The sequence below is a fragment of the Podarcis melisellensis genome, assembly GCF_964234715.1.
Source record: "Podarcis melisellensis genome assembly, chromosome: 17".
NCBI classification, from domain to species: Eukaryota; Metazoa; Chordata; class Lepidosauria; order Squamata; family Lacertidae; genus Podarcis; species Podarcis melisellensis.
In genome coordinates, this window is record NC_138534.1 from 35,503,492 (window position 1) to 35,530,368 (window position 26,877).

At 40.4% G+C, this 26,877-nt stretch overlaps 1 protein-coding gene across 3 annotated transcripts in view; it reads right to left on the reverse strand.

The window, feature by feature from the left end:
* Positions 1-408: 408 nt before the first annotated feature.
* The window catches only part of ZCCHC7 (zinc finger CCHC-type containing 7), a 117,745-nt gene continuing 91,276 nt past the window's right edge, over positions 409-26,877 (reverse strand). For all 3 annotated transcript variants that reach the window (XM_081894315.1, XM_081894317.1, XM_081894316.1), the window contains exons 7-9: positions 5,589-5,684; positions 2,034-2,151; positions 409-1,214 (exon numbers count right to left, since the gene is read on the reverse strand). In XM_081894315.1, the coding sequence (XP_081750441.1) occupies positions 751-1,214; positions 2,034-2,151; positions 5,589-5,684 (678 nt within the window). In that variant the 3' untranslated portion in view covers positions 409-750. The remainder of the gene's footprint in view (positions 1,215-2,033; positions 2,152-5,588; positions 5,685-26,877) is intronic.

Genomic DNA, 26,877 nt, shown 5'->3' on the forward strand with positions numbered 1-26,877 from the left:
CTGAGAGGCTGAGATTTCAGAATTGAAGCCTTCTTACATAAAAGATGTGCCAGTCCAACTTGTGGTGATGCATCTATGACAAGTTAAAGACACTTCAGCATATTCCTCAAGGCAGAAGAATGCACAAGAAGGTGACATCATGGATCAACTCTGGGATGAAAATAAATTAGGATGTAGATGAGAACTCTCTTCAGTCTCTTGTTTCCTAGACCTGTTTCACACATCCTACAGAAGCACCAACAGAAACAGCACGAAGTGACACCTGCTGTCAGGTCGTATGTAATTCTGTTCCCATTTCTGTCAAACATGTGAAGCAGAGCTTTAAGTCAATTTGTTCAATATCCACGTCCTCTGCGAAGTTCTTCTCTAAAGCCTGCATGCAAATAAATCACATGTGCTAAAGAGAAGTGCTTTAACAAACAGCAGGATTTATTTTTTAAAAAAGAGAAAAAAGACTGTATGCAACACAGTGGACCAATCCTCATTTTGCTTTGATTCTGTAGCACAACCCCTTACCCCCCACGTTCAATCCAAATACAGAAGTTGTAGAAAACAAGTACAATGTATAATCTCGCATACATTAATCATTTTTTGTCGCAAACCAAATGAAATGGCACAGGCAAACTCACTGGTTTTTGGTATCCCAGCCTGCACTTATGGATGGTTTTATGTTCCATGGGGTGTGGGTGGGTGATGGTGTGAAAGCTGTCTGAAGCTTAATCCCCAACCCCACATCCACTCCCCCTTCCATCACAAATTGGGTTTCTGTTTCTGTTTTGATTTCTTCTTCCTCTGTTTTATCAGGAATAAACTCTCATCCCTGGGAGAGCTACCACTTGTGTTCTTTCTCCGTTTCTTCTTCCTCTTTTTTGCTGTCTTCAGAGGACCCTGAAGGATTTCTGCTTGGCCTCCATTTGCTGGGAGGCCAAAGTGGCCCTGTGCCCTGGTTTTCCTGCTCTTTTTAAGAGCATCCCTGTTACCACCTCTGGGAAAGTCCTCTTCCATGTTATAGTTACTCTGGACCACCTTCTTATCCTTCCTTCCTTTGGGTATGTTGGCCTGGGACATTTTCTTCAGCTTTTTATGCTGCTTATCTCCTTTCTTGTCACGGTCCTTTAATGTTTTCTTCTTTTTCTTATGGCTCTGCAGTTTCTGGCCATTGGCTATGCGTGGTCTCTTCAGAGCCATTGGCACAAGGCCTGCTTCTTGAAGTTCTGAAAAAAGTAAGACACTTGATGATACTTAAGAGGTCAAATGATTGATACACAAACAAACAAACAAACACACACACACACACACACACACACTTACTACTGTTTATAATTTGAAGTCTTTGTAGGGCACCCTGCATGCAAAGTAATTAAGCAGTTTGATGAAATATGGATACTCATCCATTTTTTAGGTCAGCTGCAGCCAGAAACTATGAGCAATGTTAAAAATCTTTTACAGATATATCATTGAGTTCATACTGATCTTAAGTTCCCCAAGCTTTATAACTGTTAGAGCTATATGCTCAACCTCAAATAGGAAATGTAATGGCAACAGTTGCCAATATCGCCCAGTAAAGTAATTGGAAGTTATAGTCAGGTTTCAAAATAACATGATTTACCTTTTATCAAAATGCCAACTCTGCATTTGGGAATAAAAAGCCACAAATTTGAGCACTGATTGAAGAGTTCAGAACATTTCATCTAAATGCAGCAGCTCAAACATACAATGAAGCTAAAAAAGAACTCCAGTTTCTCAGTGAAGATCAAATGTGGCTTGAGTGCTCAGTAAATCATCCCGTAACTGTAAAATATTTCTCCTCTTCGTTTATGTACTCTGAAGCCTGAATTTCAGGCAGGTCTGTCTGGAGCCATATAATCAGAGAAGGTAAATACTTGTTTCATCTTGGTTCTGAAATATCCCCACTTCTACTCCTTTAAATTATCCAGATTAAGTCAAGAAGCAGCAAACCTAACAGCAGCCGTGGTTAAAGAGGAGCAAAACAAAAATGTGGACTTAGAAAGCTCAACAAATTTATATCATACCTTGCACTTTTTTCTTTATTCTCTGACGACGCCTCTTGAAATCGTAATTGCTATCATAGTAATAGATGAAGGGGGAAGTAGGAAATGTCCCTCCAAACATCCGCCTCTCTGAACATTCCTGCAAAGTAATATTTTAATGGCAACTTTTAGGCACATTTTCTCTTTCTGCTAGATTCAGTAATTCAAACCCTATCCAGGAAAACAAGACAAATGAACCGACATCACTTGGTTTTGCTGACTTGGGGGTGAAGAGATGGTTGATTGATAACTTACTTTAGCTAATATCCTTATGTGAAACCAGAGGTGGCTGGTCTACAAGAGAAATACATTTCTATGTTTCTGTTTGAGTATCATCACCAACTAACTGTAAGGGTAATATTTGGTGCATACTTTGGAGGAGGTGAACTTAGAAAGTAAGTTTGTTTTTTTAAAAGCTTAATTTATAGGAATATCCTATCCTGACGTTCTGATATCAAAAAACACACAAACAGTTCACATTAAAAACAAACCACAGTGGTACCTTGGAACTTGAATGGCTCCGTTCTCAAATGTTTCGGCTCCCGAACGCCAAAAACACAGAAGTAAGTGCTCCAATTTTCCACGTTCTTCGGAACACAAACATCCTACACGGCTTCCGCTGTGCAAAAATCTAGCTGTCGGCCAATCGGAAGCTGCGCCTTGGAACTCAAACATTTCAGAAGTCAAACGGTCTTCCGGAACAGATTACATTAGAGTTCCAAGGTACCACTGTATCATAAAACAATTGACAGACAGGAGAGCTGATACCTGAGCCAGAGGTCAGGTTTGACTTCAAAACTACCTGTAACCACTGCAGGTTTGAGAACCAAATTCAGTGGTCTGCCTCCAGAGACTGATGGGAGCCAGAAAAAAATCTGGAATCCTTGAAGAAATAGCCTGCAGCCTTAGCTACTTGGAAGTCTGAGGCCAAGCACCTATTCTCTAGCTTCTTGCAGAGAAAGGCAACTGTTAATGTTGATAGAACTGAGGCAAGTGGAGTGCCTCCCATCACTCCTGATAGCACAGGCTACATCATCATCTTGCTGCTGCTGAAGGGCATATATTAGGTAACACACACTCTTAATTGGCTTGAAGGGCCAGGTGTTTCAAATGTCTGGGGATGGAGGAAAAAGAACATGCAGACCAGGTTGGATGAATACATCTCCCTCTTCATGCTGAATACTCTATGCTTCTCCCTGATAGGTCACCATCAATAAGCAAAGGGCATACGGAATGAAGGGTGTAGGGTTGTTTTTTTTTTTAGTGAAAACCATGTTTCAAACATTTGAAATCTGTTGGTAGGAAATTTACAGCCGGGTGTTTCTGAAAGAAAGAATTGCCAGTGACTTTCCATCTGTTTGTACCACATGTTTTCTAAGACCCCTTCTCCCCTAAATAATTTCAGATAAGGCTACGTGAAGAAGCACGGCTAATCTCTGATGGCTGTGGAACACGCTCCCCCCGCTCCCAGTGTCTTCTTGGAGATGTTGCACAAAGTCTAAAACTTATGCCACAGACAGATGGCCTTTGCGCCCCTCAATACGTTGACAGTAAAGCCCTAGTGGGTGAAAAAAGCACAAGCCTCCAGGAGCAAGAACTCCTGCTTTTTTCTTTTCTTTTAAAAAAATAATAAATCACTGCACTGAACAACCATCTCAATAGTGTATGACACGCACTTTCTCAGCCCTCTCTCTTTCAGGTAAGCTGCCACACACTTTGTACTGTTAAATACTCTGGGGGATGCTCCTTACCACCACAGCCAACACACAGAGGACGGAAAGCTCAGCCTGTTACCAACACACCTGAAAAGCGTTCTGTCTGACTGACAGCTTGGAATGTGAATGCAAGGCACATCTACAAATCCTCCACTTTCTTCAGCCTAGCAGCAGTGGGCACAAACTCCGAATTGCTACAAGAGGCCCTTTGCAATTTAGGTAATGTTGGGGTGGCTCTTTCAATTTATAGTCTTGCCGTTTCTGAGCACATCTTTGAAATGTTCCAGAAATGTTAACTCTTCTCAACAACTGTCTCTGGCTTGTCCCTTTAACCCTCTAGTTGATTTTCCAATAGGAACACTCCTATTCTCTGTCCAGATTGCTCGGATCCCTGTTCTGAGGAGAAAATGTTGAGCCTTTCTACAGAAACAGATAGGGAACCCATTAGAATTCCCCACCAGACACCTCACCACTTATGGTTTGAGTTGGGGGAGAGGGAACTGACAGATAACCTCAAAGATGACAAAGGTCTGAAGGAACGTGTATCCCATCAACACAGGAAGAACACACTGGATTTGCAGATAACCACCACCTGCCATCCCACATGAGCAATTACATTACACAAATCCATAGCTCCACTCCTTGACCTAAAATCCTAGCATTTCAGGGCTGGAAAACAAGGGGGAAGGGGGTACTCTGCCATCTGTAGTGGATCTTGACTTTATTTGCCGCAGCCCCGAGTGATGAACACAACCTCCCCAAACCTTGATTAAAATTCTTTGCACCGGCTGATAGGCTGTGGGAAAAGGGACATATCCTCAGCCATCAACGCAGGAAACCAGAAACTAATTTTATCACATTGGAAAACATCCACTCAGCTCGCCAAGCATTACAGGAGGCTAGTGAAAAAAATGTGTAGGTGGTTGGCGAGAATCGAAGGAAAAAAACAGAGCACCTGTAGGGAGATATTAGGATGAGGGCTCAGGATGCACAGGCTACAGAGTCTGAAGTTTTTCCTGCTCCTTATGCAATTGTTTGGCAGAAGACCTGCCACTGAGGGGTTGCAGGGCAGTACTGACAGATTCCTTGATATCTCTGGAAATAAACCCTTTAAATCAGGGCGTGAACTTGAGGAATTCCCTCTGGGTAGGCACCACCCCAGGATCAACCACAGAAAATGGGGAACTCACTTCTTCCCAGTTCACCTGTGAGATGAGCAAGGCTGCGGCATCAGGTTAGGTTGCCTGGACCCAACAGGCTAACATGGGCATCAGACACATCTCGCCCATTATTCTGTGTTGAAATTTCCAACTAGCCTAGCTATTCTGAGTGGCTGAAGTCTCTAAACTGCTGAATAGTGATCAATGCTTTCTTCTTAGCAGAATAATCAGAAGCAAAGTTAGACCCTGCTAGGACTTAGAAGGCTGATCGCCGAAGAATTGATGCTTTTGAATTATGGTGCTGGAGGAGACTCTTGAGAGTCCCATGGACTGCGAGAAGATCAAACACATCCATTCTTAAGGAAATCAGCCCTGAGTGCTCACTGGAAGGACAGATTGTGAAGCTGAGGCTCCAGTACTTTGGCCACCTCATGAGAAGGGAAGACTCCCTGGAGAAGACCCTGATGTTGGGAAAGATAGAGGGCACAAGGAGAAGGGGGCGAGAGAGGATGAGATGGTTGGATAGTGTTTTCGAGGTTACCAGCATGAGTTTGACCAAACTGCGGGAGGCAGTGGAGGACAGAGGTGCCTGGCGTTCTCTGGTCCATGGGGTCACGAAGAGTCGGACACGACTAAACGACTAAACAACAACAAGGACTTACATATCCATAATGGCCTTGCTCTGCACAGTTGTAACAGTACACGGAAGCAGAATGCTCAACTTGTGTTTCAGCCTGCTTCAGTGGTCCCGGCCTGGTCTGCAACAGAAAAAATAGCAAGAATTACACATAGCAAGATCCCAAATACAACTAATTAAAATAATTTAGCAACACACACCTACAACCTAATCAATAACAGTACAATTAGAGATGTCACCCACTTCTAGATTTTGAATTGACCTCATTTATCAGCTAAGGCTGTGTTTCCATACACATTTATCTGGAAGCTAGACTAATTGTATGTTCATGGGGTCTTAGCCTAGATGTAAATTCTGCTAAAAGTGCATGAAGTTCTAAGATCTGTCTTGATGCATTTTTTTTAACAGCACAATGATGCATTTTTTTAACAAGTCTTGTTGAGTTCAGTGGGGCTTATTCCCAGGTAAGCTGTGTAAAACTGTGACCTAAGTATCTTTATACATGTGTGTTTAGCAAACTTACAGCTAGATCCTTAACCTTTTCAGAGTTATCTGCTTGCACTAGCTGTCTCTGTTGAACCGGTCCTTAGATTCAAGGGAGAGAAAGAACTACTTCTGACACCCTGGGAAAACCTTGTACTCAGGGTAAAGGTAAAGGGACCCCTGGCCATTACGTCCAGTCACAGACGACTCTGGGGTTGCGACGCTCATCTCGCTTTACTGGCTGAGGGAGTCATGTGGCCAGCATGACTAAGCCGCTTCTGGCGAACCAGGGCAGCGCACAGAAACGCCGTTTACCTTCCCGCCAGAGCGGTACCTATTTATCTACCTGCACTTTGACATGCTTTCGAGCTGCTAAGTTGGCACGAGCAGGGACCGAGCAACAGGAGCTCACCCCGTCACGGGGGTTCGAACTGCCAACCTGATCGGCAAGCCCTAGGCTCTGTGGTTTAGACCACAGCGCCACCCGCGTCCCACCGCGTCAAGGTACACAATACTAAAAATACCATGTGCTGAACTTGGGATAATACAGGAGTAGTCGATGTGAGGCCATCCAGATATTGTTGGACTCCCAACTCTCATCAGGTCCAGGTAGCCTGGTCAATGGTCAGGGATAATGGGAGTTAGAATGCATCAACATCTGGAGCGGACTACATTGGCTATCCTTGTGGAAGGCAACTTCTGATTTCTTAAAATAATGCTTGGGGTAACACAATATTAACTTACTATAAAGAAAAATAATCTGTCTTCTATTTTATAAAATACACATATATTACTGAACCTATTCATCAGCGCAATATATAGCCCCCCCCCCTCCAATTCTCTTCACCACTCTTAAAATAATTGTATGGAATATAAAAAAGGGTAAATAAACCTACATCTGTAGACTTGTGGTACATCTACAGTTTTATGATTCTATGTTCTGTTGAGTGCAAATAGCAGACAGATTAAAAAATTGCTGCTTATCAATGTTTTTGTTCCAGAGCTGCTTAGTTTAGTAAATTGGTAATAATGATTGGAAATACTTCCAACCAATATTATCCTGCTCCCCAGCGTATAGAAAGCATAGCAACATTTTTTTTTTCATGGGGACATGACTGTACATCAGCAACTGGAAGTAGAAACAATGGGAGGCTGCTTTTCTGTTCTATAAATCTTGCAAAAATCCTTAAGGAGTTTTGGATGCATGAAGAATGTGTGTTCGTGCAACATCAAAAGATGTCTGCAGGGCACCTCCTTTTGTTTATGTAATAGAAAAGGTCAGATTTAAGGAGACAAATTAAATTGAATACTTGCTATTCAGATTAACTATGCATATCTCCCTACAGCTGTCCAAAAGGCAAAGGAGAGGGGGGAAAGAAAGAAAAGAAACCCAATATGTTGTCAAGCTCACTATATTCTCATTATTTCAGATTTTTAAAAGCATTTAAGGCCTCTGATCCAATAGGTACAAAATGAAGTATTCATGATAGTAGCTGCTCTGTGTTATAGGATTTTTTGTTACAAACATTTAAATAATCTATATTTTGTAGGGTGATATCTTGAAGATTACTTCACTATCAATATATAGAAGTAATAACCCAGTAGATAGCATTACCTATGAAAGGTCCATCCCATCTGCTATTCTTGCTGAAAGCTTTTCATGCACCAGTAAACTCAGTAAATATCAGAAGATAAAGCATAAGCCTACCACGCCACGGATTTACTCCTAATGTCTCCTCAAAGTGCAGCCCCGATGCAACGATTACAAATGATTTTCTTCTAATGTCATTTTACATAACCCTTTTTTCTGCATGAGTAGTTAGTGCGGAATGAGTGAATGAATGAATGAATGCCATTAAAACAGTTAATCATTATCTGGGACACTGGCCTTCCTCCCTTCTCTGCAAGGAATCTCCATGACAAAGGCCAAGAGATCAAAATGCCAGGGCTGCCTCCACCGCCTATTTCTGACAGTAATTTTTTATGCAAATGGAACTGCTGGGCAGCTCTTTCTGTGACCTTGAGATGCCCTTATCTTAAACTGACTTTGATCCAATGAGGTCTTGCTTTTATGAAGCTCATTACTTCTTAAGATATGCATCTGACTTAAATTTCACTAATTAAAAGGAATTGCCTATTCACATTTCCCCCCTGTTCTATCTTCCAACTACACACGTACACAAGGAAAAAAACCAGCATGACATGAAATGAACACTAATTTCTTTTCATTCAGATGTGACTTGGGAGAAATTTGCTCAAGAATGATGCTAAAAATTATTTATTATATTTACACCCTGCTCTTATGAGTCACTCCCAAACAGTCTCCTATCCAGATTTCTGTACTCCCACAGCATTCAGTGAAAGCACACTACAATATTCCCACAGCTGACCATGCAGTATGAAATTTGAACAACACTTTTGGCCAGAATCCAAAAAGCTCCTTTAGTCAGATCTAAGACTCCAATGACCTGGACTGCTCTTTTGACTTTTTCCCACTTAACCATTGCCTCCTGTGTCACACTGCAAACTGTTTTTGAAATTATCTGGAATTCAGAAAACAGGTTGGTACGAGGAGGGACAGGTGTACTACTGCTAGGGTGTGGGGGAAGAGATGTGAAGTCATCCATAGGACACATGAAGACAGTCCACATTTTCCCACCTTCTCCACAAGAATATAATGGCCTTACTGAACTCAAGATACACTACATCCAGGGCATTCCTCCGATCCACCAAGTTCTCAACTTGTTTTTGAGAAAACACTCAGCTCTATTTCTCCTTTACATCTGAAGGTGGGGCAGTGGAAGTGCTGGACCAGTGTCCGGCATGGGTAATGGACTGGATGAGAGCCAACAAACTGCAACTCAATCCAGATAAGACTGAGAAACTGTTAGTGGGTGGTTCCCTAGACCGGGTGGGTAGGAGATTGCCTGCTCTTGATGGGGTTAGATTTCCTCTGAAGGAACAGGTTTGTAGCTTAGGGGTACTCCTGGAACCTCTGCTGTTGCTCGAGGCTCAGGTGGCCTCAGTGGCGCTAAGTGCCTTCCATCAGCTTCAGTTGGTGGCTCAGCTGCACCCCTATCTGGACAGGAATAGCCTAACTACTGTTGTCTATGCTCTGGTAACCTCAAGGTTAGAATACTGCAATGAGTTATTCGTAGGGCTGCCTCTGAAGATGGTTCAGAAACTTCAGCTAGTGCAGAATTCAGTGGCCAGGTTGCTCACTGGGGCAAGACGGTTTGAGCGTATTACACCAATCCTGGTCTAACTGCATTGGCTACCAATTAAGTTTCTGGGCCCAATTCAAAGTGCTGGTTTTGACCTATAAAGCCTTAAACAGCTCATAACCGCAATGCCTCAAGGACCGCCTCTTTCCATATGAACCTGTCTGGACTCTGAGATCACCTTCTGAGGTCCTCCTTTGTCTGCCTCCTCCTTGAGAGGTCCAGAGGGTGGCAACATGAGAACAGGCCTTCTCTGCAGTGGCTCCCCATCTGTGGAATGCTCTCCCTAGGGAAGTTTGCATGGGGCCTTCATTATTACACCTTTAGGCACCAGGTAAAAACATTCCTTTTTAAGCATGCCTTTGGTTGATTTGATTGACATCCTATGTCCTTTTAAAATGTGGGGTTTTTTGGGGGGGGGTGTTATTGGATTATTGTTTTTATTTTGATTATGTATTATGTGGTTTTATATTCTGATTTTATTCTGTGGACTGCCCTGAGACCTCCAGGTATAGAGCGGTATATAAATTCAAAAATTATAATAATAAATAATAATAAAACCAAGTCTTATGCAGCAGAGAAATGTTTAATGGCAAGATTGCGAAAAAAGAATAAAAACAAAAAGCGGCAATTGCTTACTAATCTTCCAAGATCTCCTGAATCTGAGGTTACAGTCTTGTGACATTGATCAGGTTATACCAGCTATCATTCTGCTGGTATAAAAAGGTCACCTGGCATCACTGTGAGTCAAGTGATGGAAATGTTTAGGGGAGGAAAATAATAATAATCTTATCCATCCACCAAATCCAGTTCCTCATCTCTGCTCTACATAAAAATGTCAGTGAAAGCATTTCCACTTGTGCCGTGTGACTCCCCCCTCTCCTGCCCTGTGCCCTCTCCAGATCTGCTGTGGACAGTTGGTGGAATCCCCAGAAGAGATTTAAGGGTCAAGCAGAGGGAAGCTCTGTTGCGCAAGAGGAAATTCTTGTACTGATGGGAGGCTTAAAAGTAAAGGTAAAGGTATTCCTGACCATTAGGTCCAGTCGCAGACGACTCTGGCAGAGGGAGCCGGCATACAGCTTCCGGTTCTGGCAAACCGGAAACACCGTTTACCTTCCCGCCGGAGCGGTACCTATTTATCTACTTGCACTTCGTGCTTTTGAACTGCTTGGTTGGCAGGAGCAGGGACCAAGTAATGGGAGCTCACCCCATTGCGGGGATTCGAACCGCCGACCTTCTGATCGGCAAGCCCTAGGCTCAGTGGTTTAACCCAAAGCGCCACCCGTGTCTCTGATGGGAGGCTTACTTAATGCTATATTATTGGATACAGTCCATAAGCCCAAACTTTGGCTTTGTTTGCATCAGAATTTTTGCTTATCCTGGCCAACAAATATGCATCTGAACTGCACCATCCTTTACTGAAACAATCTTGAAATCTATGTAGTGTTAAGATATGAGGTTATGTCCTTCTTTTCAAAAGAAAACATTTCTCCACTGCAGCTATCCTCCTGTAACGTGGACAGAAATCTCACAAGTGGGACATAGTGAATGTCGCCTACATACAGAACTGCTCAAACTTCCTTTCCTACTTGGGCTTCTTTCTTGTCCCATCTTCCTGGTTTCAAATGTGAGGCCTGTGGGTTATTGTTTTCCCTCTCTAGATTATGTTTTGGAAAATTTCAGAAATTCATTACATGAATCCAAAAAAATTTCCAGGAACAGAAAACTTCTTGAAGTTTCCTTTTTGTTGGAGAGGGGAAAGTAGTTCACTTCAGGGTAAAACTCCCATTGCCACAGGCAGAGCCAGAATTTCCTTCTGACAAGAAGCTGAGCGATTCTCTCTCCCTCTCAGACTTGGTAATAATTAAGCCTAAGGCTAAACTTTAAAATACAGTTATTCATGACTTGTAATAACTATAACAGTTAAAAAACAAACAAAAACAGAAAAAAGTTTGAATCTACTGGTTTGGGTCCTACCCTCTGGAGAACCATAAAAAAATTTACTCCATCTTCCATGTGACAGTCCAACAGATATTTGAAGATGGCTATCCTATCACCTCTCAGTCTTCTCTTCTCCAGGCTAAATATACCCAACTCCCTCAATCGTTCCTCATAAGGCTTAGTTTCCAGTTGGAATCTGACCAGGGCATTTTTTACTTCTCACTCTCACTTTCTATATACAGAATACTCTGGCACTATCTTCAGTACGAGAATCTTCATCCCAAAGTAAACTTGCTCTTCCCTCCCACAGAAATGCTTTTAAAAAGACAAACCTGTCGGGCCCTGGATAATGCAGATGACAAGCTAAGATGGCACACTAGATTGGAGTGAAGTAGCATGTAACATAGCCATAGCTTTGGGATTATAGTCAGCTGGCAACTTCATGTCCGACATTGTTTGGGAAATCTAAGAAACTCCCAAATCAGTGCAGTTTTAAAATTAGGTGTTAAAATCAGTGGAATTCTGAAAGTTTCAGTCTGCCATCTTGATTCAAAATGATATCCAATTGTATCTGAACATGCTCCCTGATCTCAGGAACCATCATGCAAAATTTGGTTGCAGTATCTTAAGAAGTGCCCAATTTCACAGCAAACAAACAACTTTCCAAAATACAGCAGATTTTTCTATCTAAAACAGTGTATTCCACCAGCCACAACTCCTTGCTTTCACTTCATTTATAAGGCTTTTTCTCCTGAGAATCCTTAAAATGTTACAGTAGCAGCACCTTTTTGTGAGCTCTTTCCATGGCGTTGCTATCATGTTTAAAGGTTTGCAGGAGGCAGTAGACAGCACATGGGGAAACTGCAACTTTTCTTTTGGGAAAATCCTAAGCATCATATGCTAACCAAATGGCCCTCAGCTGAAACACAATTTGCTCGGAAGGGAGCAGGAGGCAGTGACTGTCATGTGTAAGCCCTCTCCTTTCTCCAGAAGATTAATCCAGACAGACCAAACAGCCTGAATGAAATGACGCCACACTACAATATAGACTCGTGCACTTTCTTCATTCCATTTCTCCAATATAAGTGTGATAGGCAGAGAGAAAGAAGAAGCAGCGGCTATGCATTGGCCAGGCCAATGTATGGTGGTGAAGTTGCTGTAAAAGATGGAACTGGAATGGGAAAGAGGGGAGAAGCTGTAAAAGATCTGGATAACTATAGTCACTGGAACCAGCAGTCTCAAGTTATAACTTTCCCCACCCAATGAGCTCAATTTAAAGATTATTGGACAGGCCTGCAAAACTCTTTTTTTTAAAAAATCAACATTTCCTAGACACCAGATAGGAGGGCAAACCTGCTTCCTAACATATGCAGCAAATCGGGTGCCAGTCACCAAGTACAACTTTTTAAAGTTGTCAAAAGGTGCCAGCTATTTTGCTTTCAGGAAATCAGCCCTGAGTGCTCACTGGAAAGACAGATCCTGAAGCTGAGACTCCAAGACTTTGGCCACCTCATGAGAAGAGAAGACTCCCTGGAAAAGACCCTGATGTTGGGAAAGATGGACGGCACAAGGAGAAGGGGGCGGCAGAGGACGAGATGGTTGGACAGTGTTCTCGAAGCTACCAGCATGAGTTTGATCAAACTGCAGGAGGCAGTGGAAGACAGGAGGGCCTGGAGTGCCCTGGTCCATGGGGTCACAAAGAGTCAGACACGACTAAACGATTAAACAACAACAATTTTGCTTTCCATCCAGATAATTAAACCTTCAGTGGAAACTACATAATTTACCCTTGAAACTGATATAAAGTATTCGTCTTGAAGCAGTTGCTCCATTCATCTCCCCAGTGGAGTGAAAAGTTCCACAACCTTTTAAACTAAACTATAGGTCTAGTTCTTGAGGACTGGTCTGCAGAGCTGATTGGTTCAAGAATAGCTTTCATTGACTTGATAAGGAGAAAAAGGTTGGTTGAGACAAGCTGAAGCAAGCAAAAGTGCCTCTGAATCATCAAAGACTCTCCACACACAGTATTATGGTAATGTAACTAGTGATGAACCCGATATACAATATATGTAGAGCACCTAAGGTATGGCTAAGTATCAAGCAATATCTTAGTAGCTGATGTCAGGTGCAAGCAATTAACAGCAAGCAGAAATTCTGCAGAATGGAGCTTGTGGCTACGAGCCCTGCTGATACATGGCACACGTAAATGAACCTGAAATGTGCATAACCACCATAGATAATAAAGATGATGTAATATTTAAGAAGCAACTTTCTAATAGTTAAAACGGTCTGCCTCTTATATGAAGGACAAATCTGTGACCCATACATGTTAATAGCACCATATCATGGAAAGTAGAAACAAGCAAATTATTCTATCTCAAATAACACTCCATTAAGTACAGATGATGAACTATTTCATCCTTTTTAGGAGACATACTACATGGGTCATTTTTTCCAGTTTAAAAACTGCCAATACCAGATATAATTGAATGTCATAATTGTGTACTTTCTTTGGAGGGGTGGGGGGTTTGAATCATGTCACGCACCCAATAGATTCCCACTCCACTGGGTAATTCCTTAATTAGGCAGATTTTTGAAACATGTATTATGTACACAACAGACCGGAACAGCTCCTTTGGATGTTTTTCTCTTCTTTTTTCAGTCCTATTGAGTGATTGCATCATTAAGTCACACATGCTACAAAATAACAATCCTTTTGAAAATTCATGAAAAAGAGCTGCACCCACTACTAATTTATAGAAGTGTGAACGTCAACATTTTGACTTTAAGGTAAAAGTACTTAAAATGTTAACAGACTTGATGTTTGACGTATTTGAATTAAACTTTTTAATTTTTTTTTACTATAATAAACCCAATAAAATCCAAAGCTTTCTCTAGAAAGGTTTACATTTTGCCTTCATAGATTGGATTCTGGTTGTGAACTTTGATCTGAAGATTAAAGCTGGGAACGGTTCTATGTAGCTATGACCAAGCCCCAGAAGTAAAGGGTTCTTATGGGAAATGTTTAAATGCACCTGAATACTGTCAGAGAGTGGAGTATGATCTTAGGTTTTGTTTAAATGGCAGGCTTTTTAATTGGGCTAGAACTTGCAAATAGCCAGAAGAATGACATGTAAGTTGTTCAATCCATAGTACAAGTGGTATGACACAATAGCTTCTACAGAATAGACATTACATAATGAATTGTAAATAGATGCAAATTATAGCAGCTACCACTATGGGAAAATGTTAAAATCTACAGAGAAAAAGCCACTGTGAACATAATCTTTTGAAGCTTACATATATGTAGCACTCTCAAATACTGATTTGCAATATCACCCCCCCCCCCCGACTGAGAAATGCAAGCCAACTTCTAAACGCTCCAAAATCTTCATGGCTTAAAAAGCATCCTAATTTTCCCCAAAGGTCGTGCCACATACTCACTGGTCCATAGCTAATTTTACATGGAATGAAAAGCATTATTTAAATAGGGTGGTGCATTAAACTCCCCACCATTTCCTATGGAGCTCTCAAGCTCCAGACTTATCTTTCCTCTATTTTAATTTTAAAGTAAGTTAGCAGAGGCTTCCTGCTTAATCCCCAGAGACTACCTGTACAGTGACATAAACACACAAATTTATGACAGCAACATAAATGCTCCTCTAAAGTAATGTGCAACATTAAGTGAAATCGTTTCCTGGAAAGATATTATAGGTATCTATATTTTATTTGCCATCTTAAACATATCTGGGTCTTTATGGCCTTATTTTAAAAATGTATTTCCTTTTTTTATATATATTTCCTGGTGCAAATGGACTGCATAAATAAGCAATGTGCTATGAGGCTTCAGACTAGCCGATAAACCCTTTCAATTTTCATGCCAGCTTCTTCTTTTGTAATTCAAATCTGGCTGGAAACTGGCAGCTCTGAAAACTGAAACAAGCACTGCCACAAATACCTTGTAATGCTATCGACCTTGTCTGCCCATGCAGTGAGAAAGGGGGATGCATATGTGTCTGCAGTCATCCAGATAACACAACTCATTTTTTGGGGGGGATAACAGAAGCCAGCCCCGGACTGTGCACCAAAAGCAGAGTCATTACTAGGCAAGCTAGAGAATAAGTCTCTTCAAAATACAGAGCACATTTTAAAAACCATACGCAGGGCTCAGCCACTGCTTTCATTACCAATTTTAATTTAGCTCCTTCAGTTTGCCAACCAGATAAACTCTTCAGTGCTGTTTTTTTTTTTTAATCTATTTGCCACATTTTATGTTTAAGATTATAGTAATATGGGGCAGAAGGAGGAATCACTTTTAGAGGAAATAAAGAAACAGAGCCGCTTATCAGCATCCATCAGAAAGTTCATTAATCAGCAAGGCTTTGTGCCCCCTAAATTGAAAGGTTAAATAATCCTCTCAGGGATATTTCTAGGAAGCTCCACCAATTGTCGGAGAGGGGCTACCATTCACAACACTCTGGATCAGTGACAGGGTATTTTGCCAATGTTTGGACCTCAAACAATGATGGACAAATGGCCTAGCTCACAAAGAAACCTCTTAGCTAAAAGGATGGAAAGGAACCACAAGCTTGGATGATGATTGGGAATGGAGGGGGAAAGGAGATCCCATGTTCATTTTATCAGGACATTTATGAGGGAAGCTAGCATACTTTTCTAAACGAGCCTCAGTACAACGGATATGAAAATGTGTGCATATTTGTATATTAACATTTGCAGGACAGTGGTACCTCGGGTTACATACACTTCAGGTTATATACGCTTCAGGTTACAGACTCCGCTAACCCAGAAATAGTACCTCAGGTTAAGAACTTTGCTTCAGGATGAGAACAGAAATCGTGCTCCAGCGGCATGGCGGCAGCAGAAGGCCCCATTAGCTAAAGTGGTGCTTCAGGTTAAGAACAGTTTCAGGTTAAGAACGGACCTCCAGAACAAATTAAGTACTTAACCTGAGGTACTGCTGTACTTATAAACAGTGCTTTTCCCCGGGGGTACTCAAGGGTACGCTGTATCGGCAGCTCTTTTTTTCTAGAAGAAAGCACTGGTTAAAAGTGTGGGACTGCAACAACTTAATGGTACTGGCACCTTTTTCTCTAGAAGAAAAGCACTGCTTATAAACCTAGTAGATACATATCACTGAATCAGTTATATTGGTTAGTAACATGCTGAGGAGCTTCACTTTCTGATCTTTACTACGGCATTTAACCAACTTCAAATATGCAGGAAGTGCCCAAAATAACCTGCAACATTAAAGTGTTTGCACGTTTTAAAAAAGGAACTGTGCATTAAATGAAATATATTATTTTTGTTCGCAATAAGAAAACAGCATAATGAGCCGACCACAACGAACAAACCACAGAACAACAGGTGCTGAGAAAGTGTAAAAATAAATTTAAACATGGTGTATGTGTGTGCATTTTAGTGCTGTCCTACAAATAGATTTAGTGTGTTTTAGTGCTGTCCTACAAATAGCTGAGGCTCCAATACTTTGGCCACCTCATGAGAAGAGAAGACTCCCTGGAAAAGACCCTGATGCTGGGAAAGATTGAGGGTGCAAGGAGAAGGGGACGACAGAGGACGAGAGGGTTGGACAGTGTTCTCGAAGCTACAAACATGAGTCTGACCAATCTGCGCGAGGCAGTGGAAGACAGGAGTGCCTGGTGTGCTCTGGTCCAGGGGGTCACAAAGAGTCGGACACGACTAAACGACTAAACAACAACAACAAATAGATTCCCGGTGGATGAGAAGATTGTGGTTGCTCTTCAGCTGCTGCTTCACCAGACCTCCTACAGGAATGGGACAGCCTAGTCTAGTCTAGTCCCTTTAAGGAATCGAAGGACTGGGAAGAGGCTGGGAAGGGAAGGGTCCTTGTTGGGCTTCTGACATATCTTCCCAGTGGATAGTGAAGGAAGTGTGGGCAAGGGTTGCTATTCAGCTGCCGCTTCATCAGACCTCTTGCAGTGAAGGGATGGACTGTCTACTTCCTTCAAGGGCTGGGACAAGGTTGGGAAGTGTGTATCTTCCCAGCAGATGCTGAGGCAGTGGCCAACCTTGGTGACTGCACAGTTCTCAGAGAAAGGATCAAAGGAAAGTACAAAAAAAGGCAGCTTCACTAATGACTACAAGAGATGGGGTAGATCTGTGGAGAGAACCATTCAGCCTTAAGGAAGTGGCCTGAACTTGCTTTCAAGGGACCATCTGTGGTAACTGCTCTAGCCATGTTATTATATTCTTGCACCTGAGATGAATTTAATCGACACCTGTACGATCACAAAGGAAAGACTGTCAAAAAGTGTGTAAGCTTTGGGTCAAATCCATCTGGGCAGAGTTCAAGACTTCTTCTCATTAAAGAACCTGTGTAATTTGGAAAATTATATTGTATTAGACGCCTATTTGTATTCATATTACCCCCTTTTTTCTTTCCTGATACAGTGGTACCTCAGGTTAAGTACTTAATTCGTTCCGGAGGTCCATACTTAACCTGAAACTGTTCTTAACCTGAAGCACCACTTTAGCTAATGGGGCCTCCTCCTGCTGCTGCGCCGCCGGAGCATGATTTCTGTTCTCATCCTGAAGCAAAGTTCTTAACCTGAAGCACTATTTCTGGGTTAGCAGAGTGTGTAACCTGAAGCGTATGTAACCCGAGGTACCACTGTACAAGCAAAGTTACCCTTTGTGTATGCAGAAAAGGCCTCCGATAATATAGAATGGCAGTTTTTGTTGGAAGAACTCAAGAGAGGGAAGTGAGAAGTGAAGGAAAAAATCATTTTTTAAAAAATCCTGATTGACTGGCTATCCACTTGGCCAATCACTATTTAATTAAAACCAGAGTGGAAAAGAAAAAGTTTAAAATGTAAGCAGACGATATGGCAGTAGAACCTAAAGTTGTGCTGAGGGAGGTATAGAGTCAAATTCTAGTGTATAGGAAAGTGGCAGGATACAGACTGAATATAGATAAAACAGAAATAGGCTTAAATGTATCTACTGATCATAAAAAGCAAATACTATAAAAGAATAACTATTATTGTGCAACCAAGCCAGTAAGATATGTCAGTATAAGATTATCCAGAGAAATATAGGATCTTTATATAAAAATAATTATGAACCCTTGTATAATGAATGCTTATGTCTGTTCCTAGAATGGTAATTTATTTTTATTTTTTTCAGGAAGGTTTACTGCTTTAAATCTAACAACCACATTTAATTTTTTATTTCAACATCTCCCAATTAAAATAATTAACATTATTAAATAAATGGCAAAAAATTATAGTTAAGTTTAGATCCAGGACTATATGACCAAGTGGGCACAAAATATGGGCCAAAAAGAAAAGGGTGACTTCTTTTATCTCTGGTGGAAACGAACAGGGCATTTCAGATCTAGTAACACTTCGTCTATTACAGACTGGTATAATTGATGCTGAGAGTATACACTGATAGCTAGGCTAACATATTTTATTACATTAAATGAACAAAATAGGACAACTTTTTGTTTGGATGGAATGCCTTTATTAAACATTGTACTAGAGAAGAGGTTTTGCCAGATATTATTGGTTTACAACAGCTTATGAGAATTAAGCTGTTTAATTGTGAATGTGATTACCAACTTTACGTTACCTGCACCAAATCGCGCTGTGCACCTGCGCAGATACAGCGCTTCAGATTGAGGGCTTTTCATGTTGCGAACTGGCCTCCAGAATGGATGCCGTTCGCAACCAAAGGTGCCACTGTATTATTGAAGTTCCAAAATACTATGAAGAGACTACCTGATGTGAATGTTAACAAAACTTGCTGCGTTATTTTAAACACCTTCATTTGTTTTGATCAGGTGTTTTATTATTGTACGGTGGATTATTGCATGGATGGTTTATTTCATGTTCCATATCCTGCTGTTGTATCAGCAGATAAATAGATTGTGTGTGTGTGTGTGTGTGTGTGTGTGTGTGTGTTTGCACACATGCACCTAGCACATCATACTTTACCATCACATCCAAACCAGACTACTGAGTGTTACATATTCATGCCTTTTTGGAACTGTCTTTAAAAGGTAACAGAATTTAAGTTATCACAAATTAATGTTTTCTGCATTTGGGCAATATACTGCTAAATCAGTCTCTGTCCTGATTGGAAAACATTTTTTCAATTAAAAGTAGTTGTCTGCATTATACCTTGAAATTAACTCTTTTAACTAGAAATATTTGAGATGGTTTAACATTCATTTGTTTTGGGGTATAATCATGTTTACTCTGTGTGTAGATAGCAAGGTGTAACCTTCTTCCCCTTCAAGGCCAACTCAGAACAAACTGCTGGCACTCTGACTATATGCCAGAACATCTAGATCAAGCATTCAGCAGCCCAGAGCCCTGCAAACTGAATTCTGTTCTGCTGAGGCCAGTTTGTATGTGCTAGGGGCCTGGGAAAGAAGAATAGTTTTAAAAATTATTTTTTTAAAAAACCCTGAATGACAAAAGGTAATCTAAAACTATGGAATAAATCATAGGTTAAAGGTAAAATAGTAGTTTCATGCGTTCATCAGCCTACATTAAGTATGAGTCAATTTCACCAGATAGCATCCGTGTTGATAAATACAGTGGTACCTCGGGTTATATACGCTTCAGGTTACAGACTCCGCTAACCCAGAAATAGTGTTTCAGGTTAAGAACTTTGCTTCAGGATGAGAACAGAAATCATGCTCTGGCGGCACAGCAGCAGCAGGAGGCCCCATTAGCTAAAGTGGTGCTTCAGGTTAAGAACAGTTTCAGGTTAAGAACGGACCTCCAGAGTGAATTAAGTACTTAACCCGAAGTATCACTGTACATAGAACATTGCTCTGCTATTATGGTCAGGACAGACTTTTCAGTAGAAACTAATGCTCAACTACAAAACCCAGCCAGAATTTTTCTATCCCCGGCTATTCTGCTTTTAGAAGGTAGAAATGATTCACTGGGAATGATTGGGCTGGTTCCATGGCACGTTGAGTAGTTGAACATCTCCTCTAAAGAATCTGGAACTGATGACTTCTGAAGACTGCATGCAAAGTAGAAGAATCACTGATGTAACTAAAAACTTTTTAAAAATCAGGAAGGAAGTAATAACTACTTCCCCGCCATGTCAGATCCCACCAGCATGTAGTAACTGCTACAGACATGACAGCATACCACTACACAATATGGAGAGAATCAGTCTTTGAATTCTCAACCAACACCGTCATGTATTATTATAAAACACTGTGAGCCTTACAGTGAGTTTAGAAAAAAATATCAGTTCAATCTATATGAGCATTTAATCAGTTCCTGATATGTGGATCACTGATAACAGAAACTATCAGTGGCTAAGCATTTCGGATGCAGAGAAAGAACAGTGAAACATGTGTAACACAACATCTCCTCTCCCACTGTGCTGCTGAATACTTGTGAAATTTTTAATGTCACAGTGCAGAAGTTTCAACTGATGCCAAACTACGTGCTGCTAACAAACCGTTACCTAGGCGTTTACCCAATGATTAATACGGCACATTTTTTTCACACTGCCATAAATCCTGCCGGAGTAATCATACATCCTGCTGTTATAAAACAGGGGTCAGAGCTAGGCTTCCGGGTGAATTGCTGTCCACTACTTTAAAAGACAAAACAGAGAGAAGGAGTGAAGATCTTTCAAAGAACGGCATTTATTTCCTTCTTTAAGTAGCAAAAGCTGCACAAAACACCAAAAACATTGCCCATTTCCCCACTCACTGGCACAGGTGTTGTGTCATCAGGAGCATTGCTGCTGATTCTGGGGACACAGGTCCATGACATAAATATGCATATGCCTGTTTAGATGCATAGGTGCCTCTAGACAAATTTAGATAGTGGGTGACTGGCATCCTACCAGCATTCCACTTTGCTGTATGCCCACTCACCCTATAAGCAAAGTTTAAAAAACAAAAGACCACGGAAGTTTAAGAGGAGAGGAAGGGGTAGGAGATCTGAGGCCTGGCTCAAAAGACCCAGAGCTTGGCCCCCCTGTACCAACGCCCCTGTGTGGCATTAGTCACTCAGTCATTCTTTCATAACACTCAACATGAAAATCGGATGGTGTTCAGTCAGCCGTAGTATTGTATGCTCTCATATGATCCTTTTGGGATTTGAATGAAATTTCACTAAATTTTTGTTTAATTTTAAAATTTTCTCTTGTATTACAATGAATAAGTGTAAATCATGTCACATCTGGTATAAGCCAGTAAGTTACTGCAGATAGAAGACTTGTTCATAAATTTTAAGGGGGGAAATGCAGAAGTGTAAATGAGATCCTAAACTGTACTGTTGTTGTTGTTGTTGTTGTTGCTGATAATAATAATAATAATAATAATAATAATAATAATAATAATAGCAGCTTTGGATTTCAAAATCAATATACACATCACATTCCTAACAAAATAATGGCTGCACTAATAACACCAATAGGTGTTTTTTTGTTTTGTTTTGTTTTACAGATGATGACCTTTACAGAGAGCAGGGCAAATAGAGTACAACTTTTCTCCTGCTACCCAATCTCTCTGTGGTTTTCAGTGCCGTTGTTCATGGTATCCCCCTTGACTGGCTTTGCAGAATAGGAACATTCAGTTTAAGAACGATTTGGTTTGCAAACTCCACAAAACCGGAAACAGTGTCTTGGTTTGAAAACTTTACCTCGGTCTAAGAACAGAATCTGAATGGTGGAAGGGCACCAGTGGCAGAAGGTCTCATTAGGGAAAGCACACCTCGGTTTAAGAACGGTTTTGGTTTAAGAACGGAATTTCGGAATGGATTAAGTTCATAAACTGAGGTACCACTATATCTGACTTTTAGAAGACATCTTAAAGCCGGCCTGTTTAGGAAAGTTTTTAATGTTTGATCTTTTATCATGTTTTCAATGTTCTGCTGGGAGCCACCCAGAGTGGCTGGGGAAACCCAGCCAGATGGGTGAGGTATAAATAATAAAAAGGTGGTGTTGTTGTTAACTGGATTACTGCAATGCACTCTATGTGGGGCTTCCCTTGTGACTGACCCGCAAACTTCGATTAGTGCAGAATGATGCAGCACAGTTGCAGACAGGAGTGGAGCCATGTCAGAATATAATCTGAACGAGTTGCTGATTTGTTAGTGGGCTAAATTCAAGGTGTTATACTGGTATATGAAGACCTTAACGGCTTGGGACCAGTTTACTTGCAGGATTGCCATACTCCACACGTGCCCACTCAACTGCTTCCTAGTTAAGTACAAAACTTCCTAGTTAATTCAGAACTTTGAAACGTATATTTGAAGTGGGGGTACAGGAGGTCAACATCCACAAATATAAACATTTTATTATACGGAAAACTGAAATATGAGTAGTTTCACAACACAGAAAAGCTTATATTTAGAAAATACTTGTGTATGATTTCACACAATATTATTGTCTAGCAATTGTAGATTTAAAAGTGGAAGGAAACCTAAAATTGTTTCACGCTCAGGTTTAAAACTACATTCTATAGCTCCATACTTTAACTACTCTGAACACCCAAGTAAGCACAAAAGTGCAGTGACCATGTGTTGAAGATTGATTCATCTGGGATGGTCGATTCTGAAGATTCACTCTAGAGTGAATGTAATGGTTATAAAGATCACACCTTTACACTCCACATTAAGCAACTCCCCTAGGTTTACACCCCTCTCTCATTCTCTGTCTTTCACCTCCCATGACTCTGTCTCAGATTTCTCCTCTCTAAGCAAGCATGGAGAATCAGAGAGAACTGACCAACAGTTTTAAAAAAACAACCCAGTTAAGTTATATTTGCACTGAATTTTGGGGGAAGAAATTTGAGGTGGAGGGGAATCAGTATTTGCATTAAAAAAACCATTTTTGACAGTTTGTTAACTTGAACCTCATTGTACTTATGCAACCAGCAATTATACTTTTGTATCCTGATACACAACTGAGAAGCCACTATTATTTTTACCGGGTCCCGTCCCCCGTCCCCCTTGTAATTGCTATGTTCTTCCAAAGAGGTCTGGGCTGCACATGGACATTATCATAACAGGACTGGGAGGTAAGTTAGATGGAGACATAGTGACTAGCCCAAGGCCATCAAGGGATTCATGACTGAGCAATGATATGAATCAAGGTTTTCAAAGTCCAACGTGCATTTCACTACATTCAACTGTCAGGACATGGATTTCAAGTAAAGACAAAATATTTGAATGAGTAATGGATTCTGTGGATGGTCTACGTTTTCACTCTAACATTTTCACTCTAAGGGTAATGAAAATGTAAGCTGTCCATGGGATTATATCCCAAAGTCTAGCTTCTAGGAGGGTCACCATGTTGCTCTCCTCCATTTTACAATATAGGATTGAAAGTGAAAGGAATACATCTCGAAATCAGATTTTTACTTACAAGAGAATCTAACCCTTTCACTTTCCATTTCACGTATTTGATCTTGCTTATGGAAATTCATTGTGGCCCGTGTCTTCCTTTTATTTCATATCTTTAAAGTGTTATAGAACTCACATTCAATGATAACGGACAGCTAATATTAGCATGCCCAATATGAATCCTGTAACCCTGGTGTCCAGAAGAGTACTATATTCTTCTGTTTTGGATGTGCTGCATTAACTGATACTCTGACAACAAAATTCCTAATTTGTACTGTCATTGAAGGAAATTACAGTGGTTCAAGAATTTGGAAATGGGATGCCTTGCCTCTTTTACTCTAGAAGCATATTTTGAGGCCCTTCCTAACTACTGGGGTGGGGGGAATTATGAAAGGTGCTGCAAACAAGCAAGGCTGATGGTTCCTCTATTTGTTACATTCTGAAAATGAAGTTTTGCTCCATGTAGGCAGGTTTGTTCTGCCTGGCCATAGTGTAGGGTGTTTTCTGTAGTTGTGCCCAAAGTCTGGAAGGTTATCCCAGTAATATTCAAGAGACAACTGCACCACTGTCCTCCACACATCAGTATTTGTTCAATAAAATATTTTGAATTAACAATGTTTGGCTGCTAATGTAACTGTTAGCTGGATATTTTATATCTTTTAATGGTTCTGTTTTTATATGCTGAAGTATTGAGTCTGGCGTAGAGTGGTACCTTGGCTTTAGAACTTAATTCATTCTGGAGGTCTGTTCTTAACCTGAAACCGTTCTTAATCTGAGGTACCACTTTAGTTAATGGGGCCTCCCGCTGCCGCACGATTTCTGTTCTCATCCTGAAGCAAAGTTCTTAACCCGAGGTACTATTTCTGGGTTAGCAGAGTCTGTAACCTGAAGTGTCTGTAACATGAAGCGTCTGTAACCCGAGGTACCACTATATTTGTTTATTTTATTTTATTTTTGTATTGTGCTAAGCCACTTTAGGGGTCATTGGTGCCAATTAATGAGGTATATAAATATCTTAATTAAATAATACCATTAGGCCCTTTGGAAGCTGGAGACGAAACAAATATCAACAAGGCTCATATCACAAGTGGTTTTTCTATACCTCACTAAAGCCACAATTCTAATGTAAACCTTAAAATATAAATACAACCCGTTTAAAATACAAAGCCTGTACAAGATGTAGTAAAATTTGTTCAGTGATGTTTTGTACACAAATCAAAGAGCAAATATTTACAGAAATGGGAGCATAAAACATGCATAATTTCACACCTCTTTTACTTTAGTGAAAATACTGCACACTCGAAGAAAACATCATAAATTTGATTAAGCCCCACCTTTCAGCACAAAAAATGAGCTAAATAAATGCTCGGTCAGGGCTTTCAAAGGCAAAGAAAGGGCAGCCATGTCCTCTTAAAAGGCTGTGGTTACAACCTTATTTCCCCAAATTGCATAAGCAAGTCACTCCATAAGAAAAACAGTGACATTGGAAGGATTTATAGAATCCTTTATTGAGTCAGGCAGGAGTATGCCAAACCGATTCTGCAATCAACACCCCCTTTTTTGACTTGCAAGGTGTTGGGTAAGCAACCTAGCATGGGAGAAAGTACGCTCAGTAAAAGTTAATGGATGGAATCCTTCAGATCTATGCAAGCTTTTGACTGATCTTCCTCTAAAAAATTCTCATTTAAACTGTGTAAAAGAAAATACTAAGCAGAATGCAAATCTGTAATTAACTGCACAAAATTCATTCTGCATGCCTTATACAGCAAGTTACAAATGTGAACTCAAGGCAAGTTTGTCCCACTAATTTCAATTACTCTTAACTCTGAAAACATCTAAAGTCATAAGCCCAGAGAAAGCTAAAATTTTTCCTGGCAGTAAGCCTCAATAAACTCAATCATACTTACTTTTGAATAGGTATGTATAGGATTGTACTGTTAGACACTCTCACGTGGTCAGTATTTCAAAACTGATGCCTACATGGCTTAGGAATTATTTTAAAATATTAAAAAATGTTAGTTATGTTTGTAGAACCAAAGAGCCCATGGAGTTTAAAATTGTTACATTTTTCTCCCAATGAAGACGTTGAGGAGTTGTAGAAATTTTAACTGTTGCCTGTACAGTTTATAACAAGTTATTTCTACAGCAATTCTTATATGAATAATACAAAATATTCATTAGATTTAATAGCAGCTGATATAGAATTTTCTGCAAGGTTCTTTTCTCAAGTAAGAAACTTAATACCTAAGTATCTCATTTCCACTATTAAGGAACACTAGTGTAGCAACAATAATCAATCCTGCAATTTGAGACCAACACCATCCAATTTCAATTTTATATCCTATATTCTTCTACAAGTTAATGCAATTTAGAACTTTAATGCAACATTTATAAACATTTTTCTTCATTAATTGTACTTTAGGTTTGGCACAAAGAGAGATGTTTCAGTGGGCTACAGCATGCCTAACTCTGATGGATTTAGGTAAGAATGCACGTTTGTGTGTCATTGCTACAGTATCTACACTGCACTGCTTTCAGTGGGACGTCAACTCAAAATGCCTGCCCCATCCATATTATTTCAATACAAGTCACATGTAAATATATTTTAAAAGCATGATGGCTTGGGTGAATATTTCTAACTAGAGAGATAGCACAATTAAAAATAAAGTGCAAGGGCCTGTTGCGGCAACTAGGAAATTAACATTTTTTAAAACTGAATTTTTATCTATGAGCTTTTATAGGTAAGGATGTACAACAGATGCATGATGCAGAAGTTCTGGTCCAATATGCCAAGCTTCAGAAACAAAAGCATGAAGGGAAATACAGTAGCTAACATTCAGACATAAACATATCATCTGCATTGAGAACCCCCCTTTCACATAGCCTGCCTCCTACTATAAATATCAAACATACGTAAACTAGAACTGGTAATGCTTTTGTCAGAGTATAGTATTCTGTAATACCCTGGCCGTAAAAATATTTAGAAACATCAACAATTTTTAACAAGGCAACAATAACCAACCAACCAACTCATGCTCAGAGGAGAAGCACTGAAATCAATGAAACTACTCAAAGTATGACTACCATTGAATATAACCCTCCACATCTGCACTTACATCACACTCATATTTCAAACCATATATATTGAAATCACTATGTAGTTAGAGAATATTTGAATCACACAGGATACAATCCAACACGTAGAACTGTAGAGCTGGAAGGGACCCTGAGAGTGATCTAGTCTGGCCCCCAGTAATTGTTTAAATGGAAGTCCTCCTAA